The following is a 19,731-nucleotide window of genomic DNA, read 5'->3' as shown; positions in this document are numbered from 1 at the left end:
GCCAAAGGTAAGCATCGATGGAGATGCTTCTTTTCGGGAGAAGTCTGGAGCCCTGACACATACCGGCAGATGCTCAGTCTCTTTGACAGCCAGGCCACTTCTTTACATGCTTAAACATCGATGTAGGAGCTGAGATATGAAGCCTGTGTTTGAGTCTGGTGCGCACACAACTGCCGCCTTAGCATCTCATCTCTCTCCCACGTGTGCCGATGTTTCGGTTGAAGCCCACAGCCCTGACACCAGGTCTGCTGAGTGGGATACGCAGCGACACAGCCCAGAGGATAACCCAGAGAACAGAAGGATGTTGGGGAGCGAAGGATGTCCAAAGCCTAGTGAGAAAGGCTCACATTGTCTTGGGCGTGTTGAGGGCAATTCCGACTGTTCAGAGCTGCACCAAGCCCCCCATCCTTGAAAGAGGCAAACTTGGAGGAAAAAAAAAAGTTTTCTTTATTGCACATTGCGGTGGGGGCTGCTGCATCCTTGCCCTTTCACGCCACTACCTATGCCTGAGATGGACCAACCTGCTGCCCGATCTCAGGCAGCTCTGCTCCTCTCTGCTCCAAGGAGGGTGCGTGCCTGTGGCGCAACCTGGGCTGCACGCCCCTGCAAGGGTGCAGGCACCTGGGGGCTGCCTGGGGTTGCCTTTGCTGCTGGCAGAAAATGAGCAGCGTCCCTTCTCCTAGGGCAGTCGCTTCCCTGGCGGGGCAGACTTGGCGGGCAGGTTTTTGGGAAAAGGCGAGTTTTGCTTAATGCAGCACAACGCAACTGCCATGCAGCACCGGTGGAGCAGCTGGAGCGCGTTCAGCCTGCGCGCTGCTGTACATGCATGGTGAAGCCTGGGAAAAGTCCCTGTGGCTTAAAGGCAACTAATCTCGCTTGCAGAAGCCCGCAGGAAGCAGAGACGACCTAGTGAGCAGGAACCAGTCCGGGAAGGTGCTCCGCGGGGTGCAAAATCCGAGTGCCGCTGCCCTGTGGAGGGGGAGCGTCCATGCTGTCCACACTTGCACGGGTGGATGCGGGGGACTCGCTTCTGCTGAGGCAGGGGCTTGCCTGCCAGCATTGGGGCGCGTAAAACCGGGCAGGGCTCCGGGGCAGGCGTGCGAGCCCAGGGGGGCCGTGCGGGTGGCACCCCTGAATGCCCGTGCCTTTGCCAGGGAGTCCTGTGGAGCAGTTTGGGGGCAGGCTCGGGGCAAGGCGGATGGCACAGACACCTGTGCCCTGTGTGCACCTAGAGAGCCCCAAAAGTGGGGCAGACGAGGCAGTCTCCCGCTGCCCCCTCTCACCTCCTAGAGCATGGGGCTCGCCATCTGACAGTGAGAGGGGCTCAGGGGGTGCCCCCCCAGCATTTTGGGCTGGGGCTCGAGGAGCAGACCCCCACCTCCTCCCCTCACCTGCGGGGGCGGCGGGGGATGCGCGCAACCCCCCACCCTCCCGAGGCCGGTCGGGTGGATCAAAGCCCCCACCCGGGAGCAGCCCGCGAAGAAACCGTGCGGCAGAAACTTTGTGTCCCCTCTTCCCTCCCCGAGCTGGACTCCGGAGGGTTACGAGGGAGAAGGAGGGAAGAAAGGAAGGGAGGGAGGGAAGAGAGGGGGTTAGACCGCTCTGCAACATTATTGGCTGCGTGGCCGGGCTGGTGCTCGCTGGGGAAGTCAGAGCATGCCCATTGGGGGGGTATAAAAGGGGGGCAGCCAGAGCGCCCTGCCTGTCTCCTCGCTCGTGGGGCAGCCAGCCGGGAGCAGCGGGCAGTCAGGCAGCCGGCCCCTCCGCCCCGGCCAGAGGGACGCAGTCAGTAAACACAAACGTGAGAGCCACCCAAGGGGCAGCCAAAGCAGGAGGAAAGAAGGAAGGGACAAAAAAGAAAAAAAAAAAAAAAAAGAAAAAAAGAGGGGAGAAAACCAGAAAAAAAGAAAAAAAAAAAAAAAGGAAAAGAAAGAAAAGGAAAGCGCTCGCTCGCTCTCTAGAATAACAAAATACCTGATCGTAACAAAATAACATCCTTCAGACAAAATCAAGCAGGGACTTGACATACCAAAAAGGCAAGGCGAGGAGAGCGAGCCAGGGCGCGGGGAAGGCGAGCCAAAGCCGCGATCGCTGCCAGGGCAGGAGAGCAGCATGTCAAGCGCCGGGGCACACACGGATGAGCGCTGCCGGCAGCCTGCCTTCCTCCCCGGCCCGCCGCCGCCGCAAGAAGTTGAGAGTAGCAGCGGCAGCGCCAAGGTAAGCGCCGCTCCGCGCCGCTCCGCGCCGCCCTTCCGCGGGCAGAGGCAGGCGGGTTCTCCCGTGCCGTGCCGTGCCACGCCGGGCAGAGCCGTGCCATGCCGGGCCGGGCCGTGCCGCGCCGGCCCTGCTGCCCGCCGTCCCCACGCGTGTCACTAGAGGGACCCCGAGAGCCGGCCCAGCCGCGGACTGGCGGGGCGGCCCGCTGCGGTGGGGTGCGCGGGGTATCCCCGGGGGGCGCCCCGCGTCCCGGCGGCGGGGATAGCCCGCCGGCTTGCCTCCGCCTGCGGCCCCCCCCCCCCCCCCGGACCTTGAGGGGGAGGGGGGTGGGGATGCCGGCAGCGGGACCGCTTGCGCGCGGTTTGCGCGCCCTTTGCGCGCCCGAGCGGCGGCTGGGAGCCGGCGCGGGGCGGTCCCGCGTGGGGAGCCGCGGAGGGGCGTGCGGGGCCGGCTGGCAGCAGCGCGCCTGTGCGGGCAGCCGGGGCCGTGCGGGGGCCGGGCTGGCCCGGCGGCGGGGCCGGGGCTATGCGAGGTCACGCAGGGCTGCGCGGCCCCTGGCTGCCTGTGGCGCTGCCTCCGCTCCGGGGTTGTTTTGGAAGCGGGGAGACGCTCGTAGCGGCGCGGCGCGGGGAAGGGACAGACAGTTCTCCGGCTTCGGAGACCGGGGAGATTATTAAACTCTCTTCTGCAAAACACTGCGGCGTGTTCGGTCTCGGAGGGATAAAAATACAGAGAGGAAAAACAAGAAAGCAAAGCCAAAATGGAGTGAGAGTTAATGGTTGGCATGCAGCCTTCGACTTCGTGTGATTTTTATTTTTTTTTCCTTCTTCTTCCTTCCCAATTGCTTTTCCCTACAGTAATTGTTTTAAGAGCACAACTTGGAAAGGTTTTGGCACTCTGTTGAGCAGTAGGGAATTGGGGCACATGAGGAAACTCGGATTTAGCGTAACTGTACCAGCAGATGTGGCTGCCTTGCCTCGAGCCAGTGGTACTTCAGCAGCGTTTCTGATACACCAGGTCTCTCTCAGGCAGCGTGGAGCAATCGAGTGTAAAAACAAGGTTTGCGTGGGTGGTTTTAAATAGACACCTCGGGAGAACCGCTGCTTTCAACCCTCGAGTAGAGGCTTCCTATACAAAGTCTGTAGTTTTCTTCCAAATGCTGGGATATGCTTGAGAGGCCAAGGCCTGGTTTTCTTTGGTTTTATTTGTTGTCAGGTTGCGTGTGTGTGTGTGTTTCAGCGTGTTGGGTTTTTTATTCCTCCTCTTGCCTTGATTTAGAGTGGAGTTGAGGAGCCTGGGTCATGGGGTTTTGTGAGGGTGACTTTATGCTAAGGACATCTGGAGGAATAAAACTGACTGACACTTCTGGTTTGAGCTTCACTGAGCTGTTTTGGACCAAACTTGACAATTTTGGTGGGGGTGAATGGGTCAGAGCTGTAAATCTTGCTCCATGTTGTCGACACCCACACAAGTTCACTCAGCCTTTCAAAGGGGCTATCCCAGCTCCTGTGAAAATTCATTAAGGGATAAAAGATTTAACACTGCGGGTCCCCTCCCACTGCCACATGAAATTTGAGAGCCAAAATGTGTCTGCGTGTGTGTCCCAGTGCTTTTTCTGACAGGTGATCCTTTTTGCAGCCCGGCAGGAGGGCTGCTGCTTTGACCAGGCAACCCGGAGGTGTCAGTGCATGTCTTCCCATTGATTCCTACAGGCTTTGGAGCAAGCCTGGCTTGCCTTGTGGAGCACCAGAGAAAAGCATTTCTGTACTTTTCTTTTTTTAAATAAAGCAAACACAGCAGGTGAGGTCTTATTTTTAGAGGGACCGAGGAGTTGGTGTGTTTCCAGCAGTGCGTACAAGCACTGTAAGTGGCCCACCCTCTCCCTGCTTGTGTCCTGGGACTGACCTCTCCGATCCTTCTTTGGGTTGTCTTTGCTTTTAAAGATTGCTGTGTGTCTTAACGGGGCAAAGAGATACCGGCCTCCCTGGACATGTTATCCATGTCCAGGGATATGGATAACCTCTCCTGACATGAGGGGTCAGGAGAGGTGGGGGGCACCAGGGGAAGAAATCCACCTTGGTGTTGCAGCCCTGCTCTGAAATGGTTAAAGCTGCTCTGCCAAGACATAAAGCAAGTTCAACGTGTTGTGGGAATATCACTTGCCAGTAGACTCCAGTCACCACAATTTCTGATTTAACAGCTTAACTTGCTGTTAACTTTCCCTGATATACTCCAGGTTTTGGATGGGAATGCAGAAAGGAGAGAGAAACAATAAAGAAAGGAGTTAAGTGAGGCTACTAAAATGGACTTAAATCCCTTCCCTGGGTCCTGGCAGCTGCCTTTAGAAGAGTTAACCAAGATTGCATTTCCTTTTTTTTATGCAATAAATCAAATGTTTCTGGGCTACATACCAAAATTTGTGCAATACGTTCTTACTCCCCAGTGGGGTGAGTAAATGGTACTGAATACCCCATTCACCTTTTTCAGCTTGATTTTTCCACAGCTACGGTTGTCCTTGCTGCAGCACCGATAGATGTGGGGTGCAGGCAGTGCTCCCCTGCCTGCCCCAGCCCCTGTCCCACAGGCAGAGGAGGCAGGCGTCTCTCCCCTCTTGCAGGATGGGAGGTGGAAAGGTGACCCCCAGCGCAGGGTGGAGTGGGCTGCTGATGGGGACAAGTAGTGAAGACAAAAAAGTGAGGTCTAAAAATAGCAACAGCATTGCCAGCCTCAGCCATATAAATGTCATGCAACCCAGGTGCCAAGAATCAGGAGTTTTTTATTTTTTTCCAGCCTGAGCTAAACAGCAAAACCTGTGGTCCTGTGTCGGTTTTATGCACCTGACAGCTTAATGGTCGAAAGTTTGATTGTTTTGAAACTTGCTTCTTCCAACTTGCGGGTCGGAAATCTCATCCTGTCTTTTAGATGACAAGGGAGGCTCTTCTGCAGCATGGCACATGGCGGCTCCTCTCCGTTTGGCTACTGCTGGGCACCTCCTTCCATTGCCTCTGCCCAAGATCCAGCCCCAGGGTGGCTTTTGGCTGCCAAGGCAACTTCCTTTCCCTGCCAGCCTCCGCTAGCCCTTTGCTACTTGGCACCTCGGGCCGTCGTGGCCCGACGCCTTGCGCAAGGTTGCCCGTGGGCAGGCGTGGCACTCACTTGGCACATGTGAAGTTGGCGCACGCCTGTGTCCTGCCCCTTTGGGAGAGCCGTGCTCGAAACCGGGTCATCACCCTGCTCTCCTGGGGCTGCCCTCTGAGAGGAGTAACGCAGAGACATGCTCAGCATCTCTTGCAGTCAATTATCTGAGTAGTGAAACGTCAGTCTGCCCGCTTTTTTTTTAAAGGGGGGGAGGGTGATGGGGAGGCTGATATGCACAAACTGGTTTTCCCCTTGTGCACACACCGCTGGGTTTGGGCCGATGACTTTTCACTGTGATCCTGTTCAAATGCTGCACTGCTCCACAAAGAAGCAAGATGATTTTTTTTTTTTTTTTCTTTTTGCTGTCCAAATCCAAATTTTGCAGACTGGGCCATCTGTCAATTCCCTCCTACGTTGTTCTGTTCATATTAAATTGTAATGAAGGCCAGACTGAAGAAGGAATTAGGTCAGACAGGAGGTTTAGTCTCCGTTTTTGGGGAGATGTTTGTTGCCCAAGAGAGGCACCGTGGTTTGGTTGGCTCAGCACAAGCCTGGATGCAAGGGATGCCTGAGCTGTCCTCCGAGAATTGGCAACAGGGCCTTGTAGCACATTGTGGCTTCTTGGCCCCTGACTCCTCAGCAGCTGGACAGAAATCATCAATCCAACTGATTCTGCAGCAAATCCTGAAAAAAATCCTTTAATGGCCTCAGGCAGGAGGGTGGCTCTGCTGCAAACCTGCCCTCGGGCTCGCTCCTGGCACACCTCAGCCACTCCGAGAGGACCTTCTCTGTTGGCGTGCCCCCACTGGCGGGGGGCTGCTGAGAGGTTTTTTGGGGTTTCTGGCCATGGGTGCAGCAGCTTGTGCTGCGAAGGGGGAACACGCAGGAGTCCCAAGGCAGCCGGGAGCATCCCACACGCAGCAGCTCGCGTCCAAGCTGGCTCCAGCAGCAACCTGGCTTCGTGCAGGGAAGGGAAGGCGGGGGAAGGCAGGAGAGGGACATGAAGGATGGAGAACAAAACAGACCCTCTCGAGGCAAGGAGAGGCCAGTATTGTCTTCTGATGGCTTGTCTGAGCCTCTCCTGCGCTGAGAAGGCTGCTGCAGGGTGCAGTTCCCAGGATGGTACAGGGAACCTGTGCAACCAAGAAATTCCTCTTGCATCACCCTCTTGCATGCCACATGAGGTCCAAGCTCTCGTTAGGAGGAATTTGGTGCTCAGGTTATTGGGCACCCGGCATGTCTCGCACTGCCATTCCATTGCACATGGTTAAAACCACATCCTGAAGCATTTGAGCTCTCTGTGGGGAGACGTGAGGGGGAATGGCAGCTTGTGTGGCTGATTCAACCTGCTTTGGTAAGAATGAATCTTTTCTGGGTGTAACCTCGCTCCTGGTGGACACGGGACCTTGTCCCTTAGGAAAGCATCCTGCTTACCTCTCACTGCCTTATTCCTGTTACCTCTTGCGTGAGAGAGGCTAATAAAAACTGAAGGGTTTTCCAGCTGTCGGTGTGAATTTACTCCTGTCCCACAGCTGAGGGTTCTGTCCCTGTCCTAATGCTTGGAATAGAAACCAGAAGCAGTGCTCTCCATGTTTCCAGTGGAGAATGAAGGCTCGGAGGTATTCATAGGGCTTTGCCTCCTGATGCTGAGCAGGATTTGGCCATGACAGCTGAAGCCACATGCAACCTGGGAGCCAGCATGGTGCTTGCACCAGGTTGTGGGCTGCGGGTATCCAACCATGCCGTGCTGCCCTTTTTTGGGGAGCAACGCCAGCTCTGACAGCCGTGGTAGGGTGGGTGTGAGCTCTCCTGCATGGGTGCTGCTCATCCCTGCTAAGGAGGAGTAGGAGGGGAGAAGGATCCATTGAAAGGTCATTGGCATGCGCTGCACCGGTGATGGCACCCCCGGAGCCTGTCTGGCCTGGGGTGAAGCCTGGGGGTGAAGCCTGGGGGCTTTTCCTCTGCAGGGTCGGTAGGGCCAAAGAGAGAAGGAAAGGCTTACGGGGTTGGGCTGGGTTGCGGCTCCATCAAGCTGGAGAGAAACTGCAGCACCAGGTAGTAAATAAAGATGCTTTTCGCTTTGCTGCCCGGTTTCTTATTACATGGCTGCTGGAGGGAGCAGGGAGATGTCAAGGTGACAGCGGTGGAAAGGGCTGGTGGTTGATGCATGGGCAAAGGGGGACTTCACTGCATCGCAGACCTCCGTGTTAGACCTGGGTGACATTGTTGAGGCCATCCCTGTCCTCGTGGCTTCCTGGCTGGAGTTATGGGGTGCGTGGGCACCCTACAAGAGCTTGCAGTGGAGGCAGGGAGGGCTGCCAGGGGCTGCCTTGTGCTTGCAGTGCGGGTTGTGCAGGAGCGGGTATTTTCTGAGGAGCGCAAGTTTTTTTCCACAGAAGGTATCAGGTCTCCCCAGCATCAGATATCGCCCTGCTGACAAAACCTTACTCTCCTCTTGCTTTAGAGCATTTCAACCCTTTCTTTCGAGTGGATGTGGAGGGAAAAGCTACATTTGCCACCTGTGCCACCGAGGAAGCCCCTTCGGGGCAACCGTCTCTGGCTTAGGGGAGGCCAGTGCACAGCCTCCTCATTAGCTGTGGCACTCACAGCCAGTGCAAGCCTAACTGGGAGCAGGGGATTATTTGGGTGTCCTGAAGTCCTACGTCAGTCCCTGTGGCAGTGGCACTGGCTGGTGCACATCTGCTGCTCTGGCAATGAGCTGCTGGTGCTACCTGCGCCCCAGGGACATCAGCAATCAGGAGCTGCATGTACAAAAAGAGGAAAAAGGGAAAGTTAAAAAAAAAGGAAAGGGAGCAGGATCATTGCTGTCTTGTTGATTGGAGACCAGGCTGCCAATGCTGCCTCACCAGGGGCATGACTCAGGCAGTGCGGGTGATGCTGAGGTCATGCTGGGGAGGCCCAGTAAACACTTGTTGGCCACTTGATAAAAAAATCAAGGTGAAAAGGTGTTGGTGGCAAAACACTGCAGCTTGGCAGTGTGGCGCCATCACAGCCCGGTGCCATCCCTCTCCTCCTAGTGTAATATAGATCAAAGCACCCAGGTGGGCCGAAGGGACTGGTGCTACTGGAAAACCTGGTCCTGGTCCCATCACTTGCTGGTTTGAGCCCAGTTTGTTCCCAGGGCTGCTGCCTCTCTTGTCCAGAGCCCTGGAGGGGTTTTGCCAGCCTTGCTGGTCTCTGCCAGCACAGGCTGAGCAATGCAATGGGCATCAAAGCTCGTGCGAGGGGATGCCCCCCTCAGCCCACCCAGACCTTGCAGCCTCTGTTTTGGCTTTTCTTGCTTCTGGTCCCTGTCCTCCTGCTGCTCAGAAGAGCTCACGACTTGTAAGCATGGTGCATTTCTAGCAGCGACAATTTGAGCTACGAGTTCGTAAAAAAATTGGTAGCAAGGGTGGCTTTATTGCTGGCAGGACCATAGTGGGGCCCCAGGGGAGCTGGGCTAATTTCCTGGCTGCACTGCAGACTTCCCCTGTGACCTTGGGCGAGTCATTTAATCTATCCTGGGCTTCGGCTCCATCTCCAAGCATCCCGGGGGGGGTGAGGTAATATTCATTAACTGATACAATTCTCGAGTTGCTCAGATACTATGGTGATGAAGGCTGCATGTGAAACCCAGCATCTTAGCTGAGCGTTAGTGAGCAGAGGGGATGCTCTGCTTGAGATTTAGCGTTGCCCCATGCTGGCTGCTATTTTGCTACACTTCTTCTCGTCATTTTGAGCTGACCTGTCTGGCCACTGTCATTATTTGGCTGTAAATATACAGTGATGCTCATCAGTGAGGGACTCTTAATGCCTGGAACCATCTACGGGTTTTGCTTCATCCAGTGAGGCAACAGCACTCTTGCTTTACACCTGCAGAAGCTGACATGGAGGTAAAGCTGTTTGCTGGAGATGAGGCAGGGGAAATCTTTGGGTTAGTTAGCAAACATCCAGGGAGCTTCTTTTGTAATCCTCCACACCGGCTGATACCCCCTTGGCCCTCCTTGGTGATGCCTCAGGCGCATTTCCCGTGGGACCGCTCTGCTCCTGGGGGATGTCTTCTCGGTCCCAGCTCTCATCAGCAAACATGGCTTGTGCAATCAGCCCCTCGATTGCCTGAGCCTCAACTCCCTGGTAGAACCCAACTTTCCTCAAAAGCAGCTCTAGGACAGATTGAAACTTCATTTGTTTCTGCTTTGGAGGAATATGTGTTCAGGTAGGGCATGAAAATCTGTCATCAGAACTGAAAAAAAAAAAAATACCTCCCAATAATCATTTGAATGATTTCCCACGTAAAAGGGGGAAAAATAAAAAATCATGCTGTTGAAAAAACGGGGAATAAAAGCCTTTCAGAGGTAGGCTGAAGTGGGATTTTCCAATGGAAAAACTGCTTCAATGCAAACCTTGTCTGGCTGGAGCAGCTGACTGGCGGGGCAAGTGCGGGAAGCCAGCCTCGCACCAGCGGCCAGCTCAGCGCTGCTGGTCCTTCCCTGCAGCATCCCAACATATCCGGGCATCAAACCCCGGGTGTGCTGTGAGCAGGGGGGCATTGCCCAGGGAAAGTGGCAGAGAGGAGTCTCTTGTGCCATGTTAACGCTGTGCCTCTGTCCCCAGGTGCAGAGGATGTGTGCGGCGAGGCGGATGCTGCTGCTGCTGCTGGCTTTCCTGGCCTACACACTGGATTCGGCCGCGGCGTACGGCACGGCGGAGACCCTCTGCGGCGGGGAGCTGGTGGACACGCTGCAGTTCGTCTGCGGGGACAGGGGCTTCTACTTCAGTAAGTGCCTGGAGGCCGCTGGCGCTGGGCAGGATGCTGCCCCCACCCCATGCCTTGTCTTGGTGGAGGCAGGCTGGGAGGGCAAGGAGGGGTTTCCCAGCCCCGTGCTTTTTGTGATTGCCTTGTATATGGTGGTAGGCCAGGAGAGGAGCGAGAAAAGCAACGTGCTCAGGGTGACATGCACCCACCTCGTGTCGGTTTTGGGGACTGTCTAGTGCCATGGGGAAACTGGGTCCTGCACTTGGTGCTCGAGAAAGTCGAATATCACTGGGGAGCCATAGGTGACTGGCTCACTAGTGATGTGGGCAAGTCATTAAAATAATGAGGATGTCTGCAGCCAGCTCTCTGCTGAGCTTGGGCCCTGGCTTATTTATAAACCTTGCTGCCTAAGTGCTGCATCCTGAGAGCAGGCAGCAAGCTGAGTGCTCCTGCTTTCTGGGCAGGCTTTGCTTGGCTATAGCAGCAGCTTCTAGGGTGCTCACAAAATATGCTTCATGTCCTCCTGGCTACCTGCTGGTGAACCTGTCAAGAGTGATGTCTTACCCTTCTGCAGCGCAGCTAGTGCAAAAAGATGCAGCGTTGCCGTTGTCTGCAGAGTGCAGGTGGCTTCAGGACAGTTGGCTGGAGTGGGTTTTCCACCAGGATGCTTTGGGAGTTTGGACCATTGGCACTAGCAGTACAACGGCTTAGCTGGTAAACGGGGAGGAGGAGGAGTAAACCAGTAGCGGTGGATGCTCAGTAATCTATGGGCAAAGGTACCTCGAGTGTGACGCCTTGTTCTGGTGTTTTGGCCCCCTGCTCTGCCTGGGAGAGGGAAGATCCTGTGTCTTGCTGCCCACTGAGGACTGAACTGCAGAGTGACTGGCTATAGGAAAGATGCAAAGCCAAACAGGGGGGGGAAGGGGATGGAGATACCAGCTGCACATGGTGCCGTGCATTTGGCAGTCTTGCCTCTGCCTTGGAAAAAGGAATTAAAAAGTCACTTTCAAGTAACAGGGTGTGTTTTTGGAGTTATGGAGTCAAGAGCCAGCCTCCCCCTTGTCCCCGTGTGCCTGTGCAGGGAAAGGGGCGCTGCAAAGTTAGGAGACAGCCCTGGATGTGCCTTCCCAACCGGGATGCCCCTTCCCAGCCTGGATGCTCACACAGACTTGGCTGACGCTGCCTGCTGAGGTTGGGCAGGGAGAGGCTCAGGGATCCCACATCCAGCAGCAGCCAGGGTTCGGGCTGTGTACTTCTGGGTGGGCGGTTGGGCTGCAGGTGGCTTTGCAGCTAGCTGGGGGTGATCTCCCTGCCCTGTCCCAGCTGAGCAGCGGGATGTTTTCATGGCCCCCCAGGTGCTGTGGGCAGGTGGCGATTTTGGGGATACCCTGGGCGCACTTCCTTCTTCTCACTGAGCTGAGTGGTGAAGGTTTGCACATCAGCTGCCTTTCCTCTTCTTATATCCCCTTCCACCTTTCCTCCGCCAACGAGCCCCGTGCCAGAGCTCAGCTGAGCTGGCGGGTCTGGGACTGGCCTTACCAGCATGGCAAGGAGGTGAGCTCCTCTCCCACTCTCGCACCTCTTCCTCTCCCTCTACATATAGAGGAGCATCCGTCTCCCCTCCTGTGGTTCTCTTCCCTCCTCCCCCTCTCTAGGGATGAAAGGGAATGGGGCTTTTGTTTTACGGACAAACTGACCTCCTTTCACCTCAAATAACCCAACCACCCAGGCTAATATAAAAACACTTTTGAGGGCAGACAGTTTGCTTGGTGCCAAGTGGCCAGCCTGGGGCTTGCAAGGGGATTCTTGCTTCTCGCTTTTTTTTTTTTTTGTCCTCTCCCATCCCCTCTTTTTCTTTTTGAATATTTCTGGAGAGCCCGGGGATGCCGGGGATGAAGCAAATTCCCCCTAGTCCCATATTTTAGTCCCTTTGGCATCTGGCCAGCCTGTGTTGTGCAGGGCTCAAGATATTTGGGCAAAGGTTCTACTTGATGAAGGGTTTGGACATCACCAGCTTTCCTTGTTTGTTCCCTCTGCCTCCATCAATTTGCCTCATTTAGTGGTTCTCCTGACCATGTTCACCTTCACTCCTAAACCCTCGTGGATACACTATTGTCATCATATAGGCTTGATAGAGCATGGTTATGTTGCACGATCGCAGGTTTACATCTTAAAACTGGGCCTCGGTTTGTCATGAGCACTTCTCAGCATGGGATGTGCAATGTGATGAGCAGCCTGTGCTAACACAGTTATTCGTACGGGAGGTAGATGACTTGGGCAGCCTTGTCCCCCAGGTACAGGTGGATGGGGCTTGTTGCAAGCATCCAACTGGTAATCTTGGAAAAAAACAAGAATGGTATGAAAATCCATTTTCAGTTTTCTGCTGCAGCGGCAATAAGTACTTAAATGATGCTCTGCATTCTTACAAGGGAGCACTTAGCTAGGTGAAGCCTGCTCTGAAATACAGCACTGTTTTCATCCATGCAAATGGATGCAGTGTACCGACATCATTACATCCCCCTGGCATGTGGCAATGGGGAAGTATGCAACCTAGACTGAGGAGGGTGCACCCCCTGGTAACCAGGATGTCCACCTGTCCGCTGGCATGGGGAGCGAGTCCCAGCCCCCAGGTGCCCTTGGAGGCATCATGGCTGGCAGGTGCTTGGGGCTGAGGATGTTGAAGCTGCCTCCGAAAGCCGGGGCTGCAAAAGAGCTGCACCAACATGGACAGGAGCTGGTAGTGCCGGGGTCACCCAGCCACCGGACGCAGGGTGGGCACGGCGATGTGCACCATGCCAGCCCCAAGCCGCATCCCCGGGAGTGCTTGGGCAGGCTGCAGCTAGAGCTGTGCATGCTTTGTCTCCGCCTCTCCGTCATTCCTCTGCTCCGTGACTTTTAAGGCTTTTGGGGCTGGCCCGCAGGTGCCAGCAAGGTAGTGGCATCCCGCTGTGGCTCTGCGGCAGGGTCAGGATCCCCTCTCCCTGCTCCTCAGCACCCACCCCAGGGATGGTGGCGTGGCCCGCAGAGTGATGCTGAGCGCAGCCCGAAGTGAAAAAGCAGGGCGGCTCAAGAGGAAGCCCCAGCCGTGAAGTTGCTGTCATGCAATGCTGGCAGGGAGGGCAGAAGGGGCTGCAGGGGGAGAGGCGTCCGACGTCTCTGTAAACAACAGCTCCTGTTTCCTCCTTTCCAACAGCTGATAAGAATTTAGCTCTTTGCAGCCACTTGTGCTGACGGGGCACATTCTTGCGCGCCCGCCGCTCCTCGAATAATACTAGGAAAAAGCAGGGGGAAAGCACGGTGCCGGGGTGGGGGAGGGCCAGGCTGGGGGCACTGGGACAGGGCCCGGCACTGCACAAAGGCCCCCTTGTTGCTCCCGACATTCCTGCGACAGGGGTGCGGGGCCTGTTTACACCCAAAGTCCCCTTCCACTTGGCTTGCCGTCTGATTGACCGGAGGAGAGGGGACCCGGCCAGGGTGGCACCGGCACTGCGCACTCCTCCGCAGCATCCATCAGGCCCCGGTGAGGGTTGGGGAGCCCACAGCAGTGGGGCGGCGATGCCAGGGAAGGGGGTCTCCTGTCCCCTCGCAGTCACAGTGGTGCCACCTCCTCCAGTGCAGAGGCATAGCTGAACTGCAGGTACACGGCCTCCGGGTTCTCCCAGGAGTGGGACTGGCTTTGCACCACCACTGGGATGCCCAGCTCTCCCTGTTGGGATAGCCCGCTGCTGGACGGGAATAACCCCAGGCAGCTGGAGGGCTTTCATTGCCGGGCTTTGCACCGCCAGGCTTTGCACCACGGGGCTCGGCCCCTCAGCAGAGCTGTGGCAGGTTTTGATGGAGCACAAGTTGAGGAAAACGAGAGCATAGCCATTCATTGAAGGCTGAGAGGAAGCGCATTTCCTCAGGAGGAGGCACGTTTCCTCAGGAGGAGGTGGTCATCGCTGCAATGGGAAGTGGCTCGTGTGCCCCGGCGGTGCTGCAGCCCACTGCCCACACAGCTCTCCCCTGCGGGCAAGGGACAGAGCGGCAAAACCCTCCCTGGGTCTGGCAGTGGCAGTAAAGTGAGATGCCACCCATGGGCAAAAGCCAGGAAATTCAACCTTTAGTCCATGAGTAAATTGTGTTATGGAACAAATGCTTTTCCCAATCCAGGTCAGCAGCAATATTGCTGTTAACCAGAAACATCCTGGTGTCTCTTCTGTGGGTTGTTGACTCTAGGTACTTTCTGGAACTAAATCCCTGCTTGTTATGTTTGCCTATTTTTTTTTCTAAAGTAACTCTTCCATGGGGGATTGTATTGGCATTTGGCGAGATCCGTACGGACAATTATGTAATGGGAAATGTGCCCTATTGGACTGTCGCAGCCAAGCTGGCAGTGACGCCAGCAAGGGGAACAGCACGCAGCAGCTTTATGCAAGAGAGAAGGGGCAGCACGTTGGGGCTGGGGACCGTGCGTGTGCCCGCCAGTTGGGCAGGGACAGCAAGTGGGGAGGAAGGGGCCGTGCCGCCATGGTGGGCCCTGCCGCCACGATGGTCCCTGCTGGGAGCTCGCCCGGGCAGTGCCACACCTGGGCATTCGCAAATGCAAGGCTGTTCGCAGTGTGTTCTGCTGTGATCTCACCGTGCGCTCCCATGCCAGAAAGTGCCCTTGATGGCAAGGCGGTGAAAATGGTCCTGCTTTGCTTGTTGTTTTTTCCTCCCCCCCCTTTCTTTCCAAACAAACACATAGCTGCAAGAGGGCAACTTCTGTTTTCAAGAGGAGACATGTAACCTTTCAAAACCACAACTTCTCCCCAAACCATGCGTGTTGTCACTTGTGCAACCTTCTGTTCAGCAGGAGTGGTGAATGCAGCCCTCTGGGGATGTGCTAGCGAGAGGGGGTGACTTGAATTTTTTCTCTTTTCCTTCCAAACTCTCCTTCTGCCTGTGCTCAGGATGCCTTTCTGAAGCAGCCTAGTGCTTCAGCAACCTGCCGTGCATGCAGGTTTGGCTGCTGGGGTCGATATGTGCTGAGCAGGGGCTGTATGTGGTGCGGGATGTCGGTGGCAGCACAGGTCTCCCATGGACCTCACCGGGTGTCGCATGCCTATAGAAGAATATATGTACCTGGCCCCAGGCTGGCTCCTCTCCTCTGTTTCCCTTGGGTGTTGCCACCTGGTTTGCCAGTGCTGGCATCGCTCGTGCAGGTGCGGGCATCCAAACACACCTGCCCTGCCTTTTTAAAGGGAGGGCCTGATCCAGCATGCTTCTTGGCCATGGGCATTTACATAGAGAAAATTAAAGTCCTATCAGTGCTCTCTTTGCTGAGCCTTTATCAAGAGGGAACCATCCTTCTCACCTTCCGGTGGGGCTGGCTGAAGGTTGCGCCTGAAATTTTTCCAAAGAAAAAGAAAAGGAGGGTGGAGGCGCAGGGGGAATGAATGTGGAAAATAGAGCAATTTAAATGACTCCTGAAGGCGGGCTGCATGGTATGAGTCAGCTGCCCCATCACCCCACGTCCCGATGCCTCGTTTACTCTCATGACCTCAAAGCATGGCAGTGATGTACCAGCATGGAGCAGAGGCCTCCCCTCCAATGGGGGCAGGGCTGATTTTAGCAGAGTGTGGGTGCCGTGCTGCCAGGGGCTTCGCTATTGCAGAGCCATGGTGAGGTACAGTCGTGAGGTTTTTGCATGCCAGCATTGCACGTGCAGGGCTGTGTTGCACACGCGGGGGCTGCATCGCACACACAGGGCCGCATTGCACACATGCACGTTTGCATTGCTCACATGGGCTGCTTTTTCATATGGGGTTGCATTGCATGCACAGAAAATTTCTGCACTTTGCACTTTCTCCCGAGGCATGTTGCGTGGGCACCCAGATGGAGTACCCACTGAGAGAATTGGTCAGCACCTTGTAAGCCAGGACCCTTAAATCTTAACCAAGGCCAAATAGTTGAGTGCCTGCTTCATCTGGAGCACATGGGGATATTGCAGGTCACGCCTGGGGCCAACGTGGACCATTTTGCGTGTTCCTGCAGGCCAGCTGTGAGGTGGGGGCTTGGCCGAGCATGACATGGTGAACAGCACTAGGCATCACGCCTCTGCAGCTCGCTCTCAATTTTTCCCATGCCCAAATTCTCCTGGCCGGGACGTGGTACCAGATCCTGTTTGCAAGCCCTGCTGGTGCTGTCCTCTGCTCCTCTCCCTTGGAGCACCTTGCGCTGGGAAGAGGTGCTCATGGCAGCATGCAGAGCCCCTGCCACAAACCCCACAACAGCACAAGCACATAACATGCTGCATGCAAAAACATGGAGAAAATCCTTTTGTTTCAGGCTGGTTTACATTTTGGAAGTCACAATTCCCAAGCAAATTTGTTTTGCATCAGAAATTCAAATTTGCCCATGTCTTTTATTTCAAGAGGGGGAGGAAAACCGGTAAAACTGATGTAAGCTTTTCCTCTGGAGCGCTTTGGCAGTCATTAAGCAGTGACATGAAATGCACTTGGTTGTTGCTGCACCGGACACGGGCTTTTGCATCCTTCTGCAGGCAGAAACGGGAGAGGAACCCTTATTAAAAGATTAAGTTTAATAGCTATTCTTGGCGGGTGCGGGAGCCTGTATTCTTTCTGCAGCTGTCTCAGAGCTGTCCCATCTGGTAAAATTTAGCCGCCTTGGTTCGCTTCACCTGCCTGAGTGTCGACCCAACGGAGGGAGGTTGGCAGCCGCAACGCCACGCTGCTTCTTTCTAATAAAACTGGCTTGCCAGGATCAACATCGGGGATGGTCGCAGTAATTGGTGCAGTGTTGGCGGACGGGCTGGGCTTGAGCTTCCTCGCTTTAGCTGCGCCCAAAAAGGCCCGCCCATGCTGGAGGTGTAGGAGGGGAATAAATCACCGCCATATAAAGCACCTTTAATTAGTGCTGCGCACATGCAGGGAGCCCTGTTGGTATCAACAACATTTCTCTGGCAAAGCCTTAATAGAATCATAGAATCATAGAATTGTTTAGGTTGGAAAAAACATTTAAGATCAGGAAGTCCAATCATTACCCTCACACTGCCCAAGTCCACCACTAAACCATGTCCCTAAGTGCCACATCCACACAGCTTTTAAATACTCCAGGGATGGTGACTCAACCATTCCCTGGGCAGCCTGTTCCAGTGCTTGACAACCCTTTCAGTGAAGAATTTTTTCCTAATATCCAATCTAAACCTCCTCTGGCACAACTTGAGGCCATTTCCTGTCATCCTATCACTTGTTACTTGGGAGAAGAGACTGACACTGATCTGGCTACAACGTCCTGTCAGGTAGCTGTAGAGAGCGATAAGGTCTCCTCTTAGCCTCCTTTTCTCCAGGCTAAACAACCCCAGTTCCCTCAGCTGCTCCTCATCAGACTTGTGCTCTAGACCCTCCACCAGCTTCGTTGCTTCTTCTTTGGACACGCTGCAGCACCTTAATGTCCTTCTTGTAGTGAGGGGCCCAAAACTGAACACAGCACTCAAGGTGCGGCCTCACCAGTGCCGAGTACACAGGGACAGTCACTTCCCTAGTCCTGCTGGCCACGCTATTTGTGATACAACCCAGGATGCCATTGGTCTTCTTGGCCACCTGGGCACACTGCTGGCTCATATTTAGCCAGTTGTCAACCAGCACACCCAGGTCCTTTTCTGCCAGGCAGCTTTCCAGCCACTCTTCCCCAAGCCTGTAGCGTTGCCTGGGGTTGTTGTGACCCAAGTGCAGGACCCAGCACTGAGCCTTGTTGAACCTCATACAATTGGCCCATGGATCCAGCCTGTCCAGACCCTTCTGTAGAGCCTTCCTGCCCTCAAGCAGATCAACACTCCTGCCCAACTTGGTGTCATCTGCAAACTTACTGAGGGTGCACTTGATCTCCTTGTCCATATCATTGATAAAGACATTAAACAGAACTGACCCCAGTACTGAGCCCTGGGGAGAAATGTGAAACTCAGCTGGTTTTTGGGCACATGTTGGGTGGTTTGGGAGAAGTGCTGCTATTGTTGAAATGCGTGGGACCCACCAGGCTGTGGTGGCTGGTGGAGGGATGCCTGCAAGGGGATGGGTGCCGTGGAGCAGGGAAGAGGGTCCGGTCCACATTGGTGGCTAACGCCTGGGTCTCTGCTGTTGCAGGTAGACCGGTGGGACGAAATAACCGTCGGATCAACCGGGGGATCGTGGAGGAGTGCTGCTTTCGGAGCTGTGATCTGGCTCTGCTGGAAACCTACTGTGCCAAGTCTGTCAAGGTCCGAGCGTGACCTCTCCGCCACCTCCCTGGCAGGCCTGCCGGCGCTCAGCAAGGTAGGGGGGCTGCGCTGGGATGTGGCCCTTCTCTGAAATAAATTGCAAGACAAAAGATGGGAAGACCATGGGTGGGAGATGACAAACCCCCAGCTGCAAGGTCTGCTGCTTCTGCAGAGCCTTTGAGAGATGGCCACCGTTGTCCACACATGCCAAATACCCTACAGAAAGTCAGCTTTCGATAAGGTGGGGAACAAGAGGTGGGCTGCATCATAGAATCTTAGAATAGTTTGGGTTGGAAGGGACCTTTAAAGGTCATCTAGTCAACTCCTCTGTTATGAGCAGGGACATCTTCAACCAGGTCAGGTTGCTCAGAGCCCCGTCCCAACCTGACCTTGAATGTTTCCAGGGATGGGGCAATGTTTCCATGGGATGGCTGGAGCTCAAAGAGGGGAATCCCCATCCAGAGGGCAGGCAGGCCTGCAGAGAGGCTGATGTTGCTATCCCATCCCCTTGCAGGAGAGACTTCCAGAAGCCTCGCACGCCAAGTACTCCAAGTATGATGTGTGGCAGAAGAAGAGCTCCCAGCGGTTGCAGCGGGAAGTGCCTGGCATCCTGCGGGCTCGCCAGTACCGGTGGCAGGCGGAGGGGCTGCAAGCGGCCGAGGAAGCCAAGGCACTGCACCGTCCCCTCATCTCCCTGCCCAGCCAGAGGCCTCCAGTGGCGCGAGCGTCCCCCGAAATGGCTGGCCCCCAGAAATGAACCCTGACCAGCCGTCTCAATTTTGATCTCCCGGGGGAGGGCGGGAGGACTGGCGAGACCCGGCCCTTGAGCCCCTCCATCCCCAGGGCTGGCCAAGCCAAGGAGCGGGGCGGTGGGGCACCCTCACGGCCGCTCTGGCCCCAAACCAAACAACTGACACAGCAAGGAGGGGAATGGCGGCTGGCGGCGGCGAGCAGCGCCACTCCTGCGGCATTGTCCTTTCGGGGTTGGGGGGGGAGGGTATATTTCATTTCCAGGCCTGTTTCGTTCCCCTGCGCCCCCGGTATTTCCAAGCCTGTACTCGCAAAGGGACAGTTTGGCACTTGAACTTTTTGCTGCCGGGCGCTGCGTGACATCCCTGGTGCCAATGCTAGAAGACAAAAGAAAGAGCAAGAGGGAAAAAGGATATGAAGTTAAAATTTTTCTTTAATCTTTTTTTTTCTCGAGAAGAAGAGTCCATTCCGTGTCTTTCTTGACAATAAAGTGGAAAAAAAATAAAATGGGGAGAAATATTGAGGGATATAATTTTTTTTGCCTCATTCCCACCCCACTTTTTTCTTCTTTTTTTTTTTTTCTTATTTTTATAACTTTCTTTTGCACCTTTAAAAGAAAAACGTACCTGAG

At 55.2% G+C, this 19,731-nt stretch overlaps 1 protein-coding gene across 1 annotated transcript; it reads left to right on the top strand.

The window, feature by feature from the left end:
• Positions 1-1,965: 1,965 nt before the first annotated feature.
• On the top strand, positions 1,966-19,229 carry IGF2 (insulin like growth factor 2). The gene is given in 5 exon segments (XM_075754920.1): positions 1,966-2,217; positions 9,970-10,132; positions 18,238-18,350; positions 18,352-18,405; positions 18,865-19,229. Coding segments are annotated over 5 exon segments (678 nt in total). The 5' UTR covers positions 1,966-2,112; the 3' UTR covers positions 19,108-19,229.
• Positions 19,230-19,731: the final 502 nt, after the last annotated feature.

This window comes from Balearica regulorum, chromosome 5, assembly GCF_011004875.1.
Source record: "Balearica regulorum gibbericeps isolate bBalReg1 chromosome 5, bBalReg1.pri, whole genome shotgun sequence".
Lineage (NCBI taxonomy): Eukaryota > Metazoa > Chordata > Aves > Gruiformes > Gruidae > Balearica > Balearica regulorum.
This window is presented reverse-complemented; position numbering and strand designations above follow the sequence as displayed.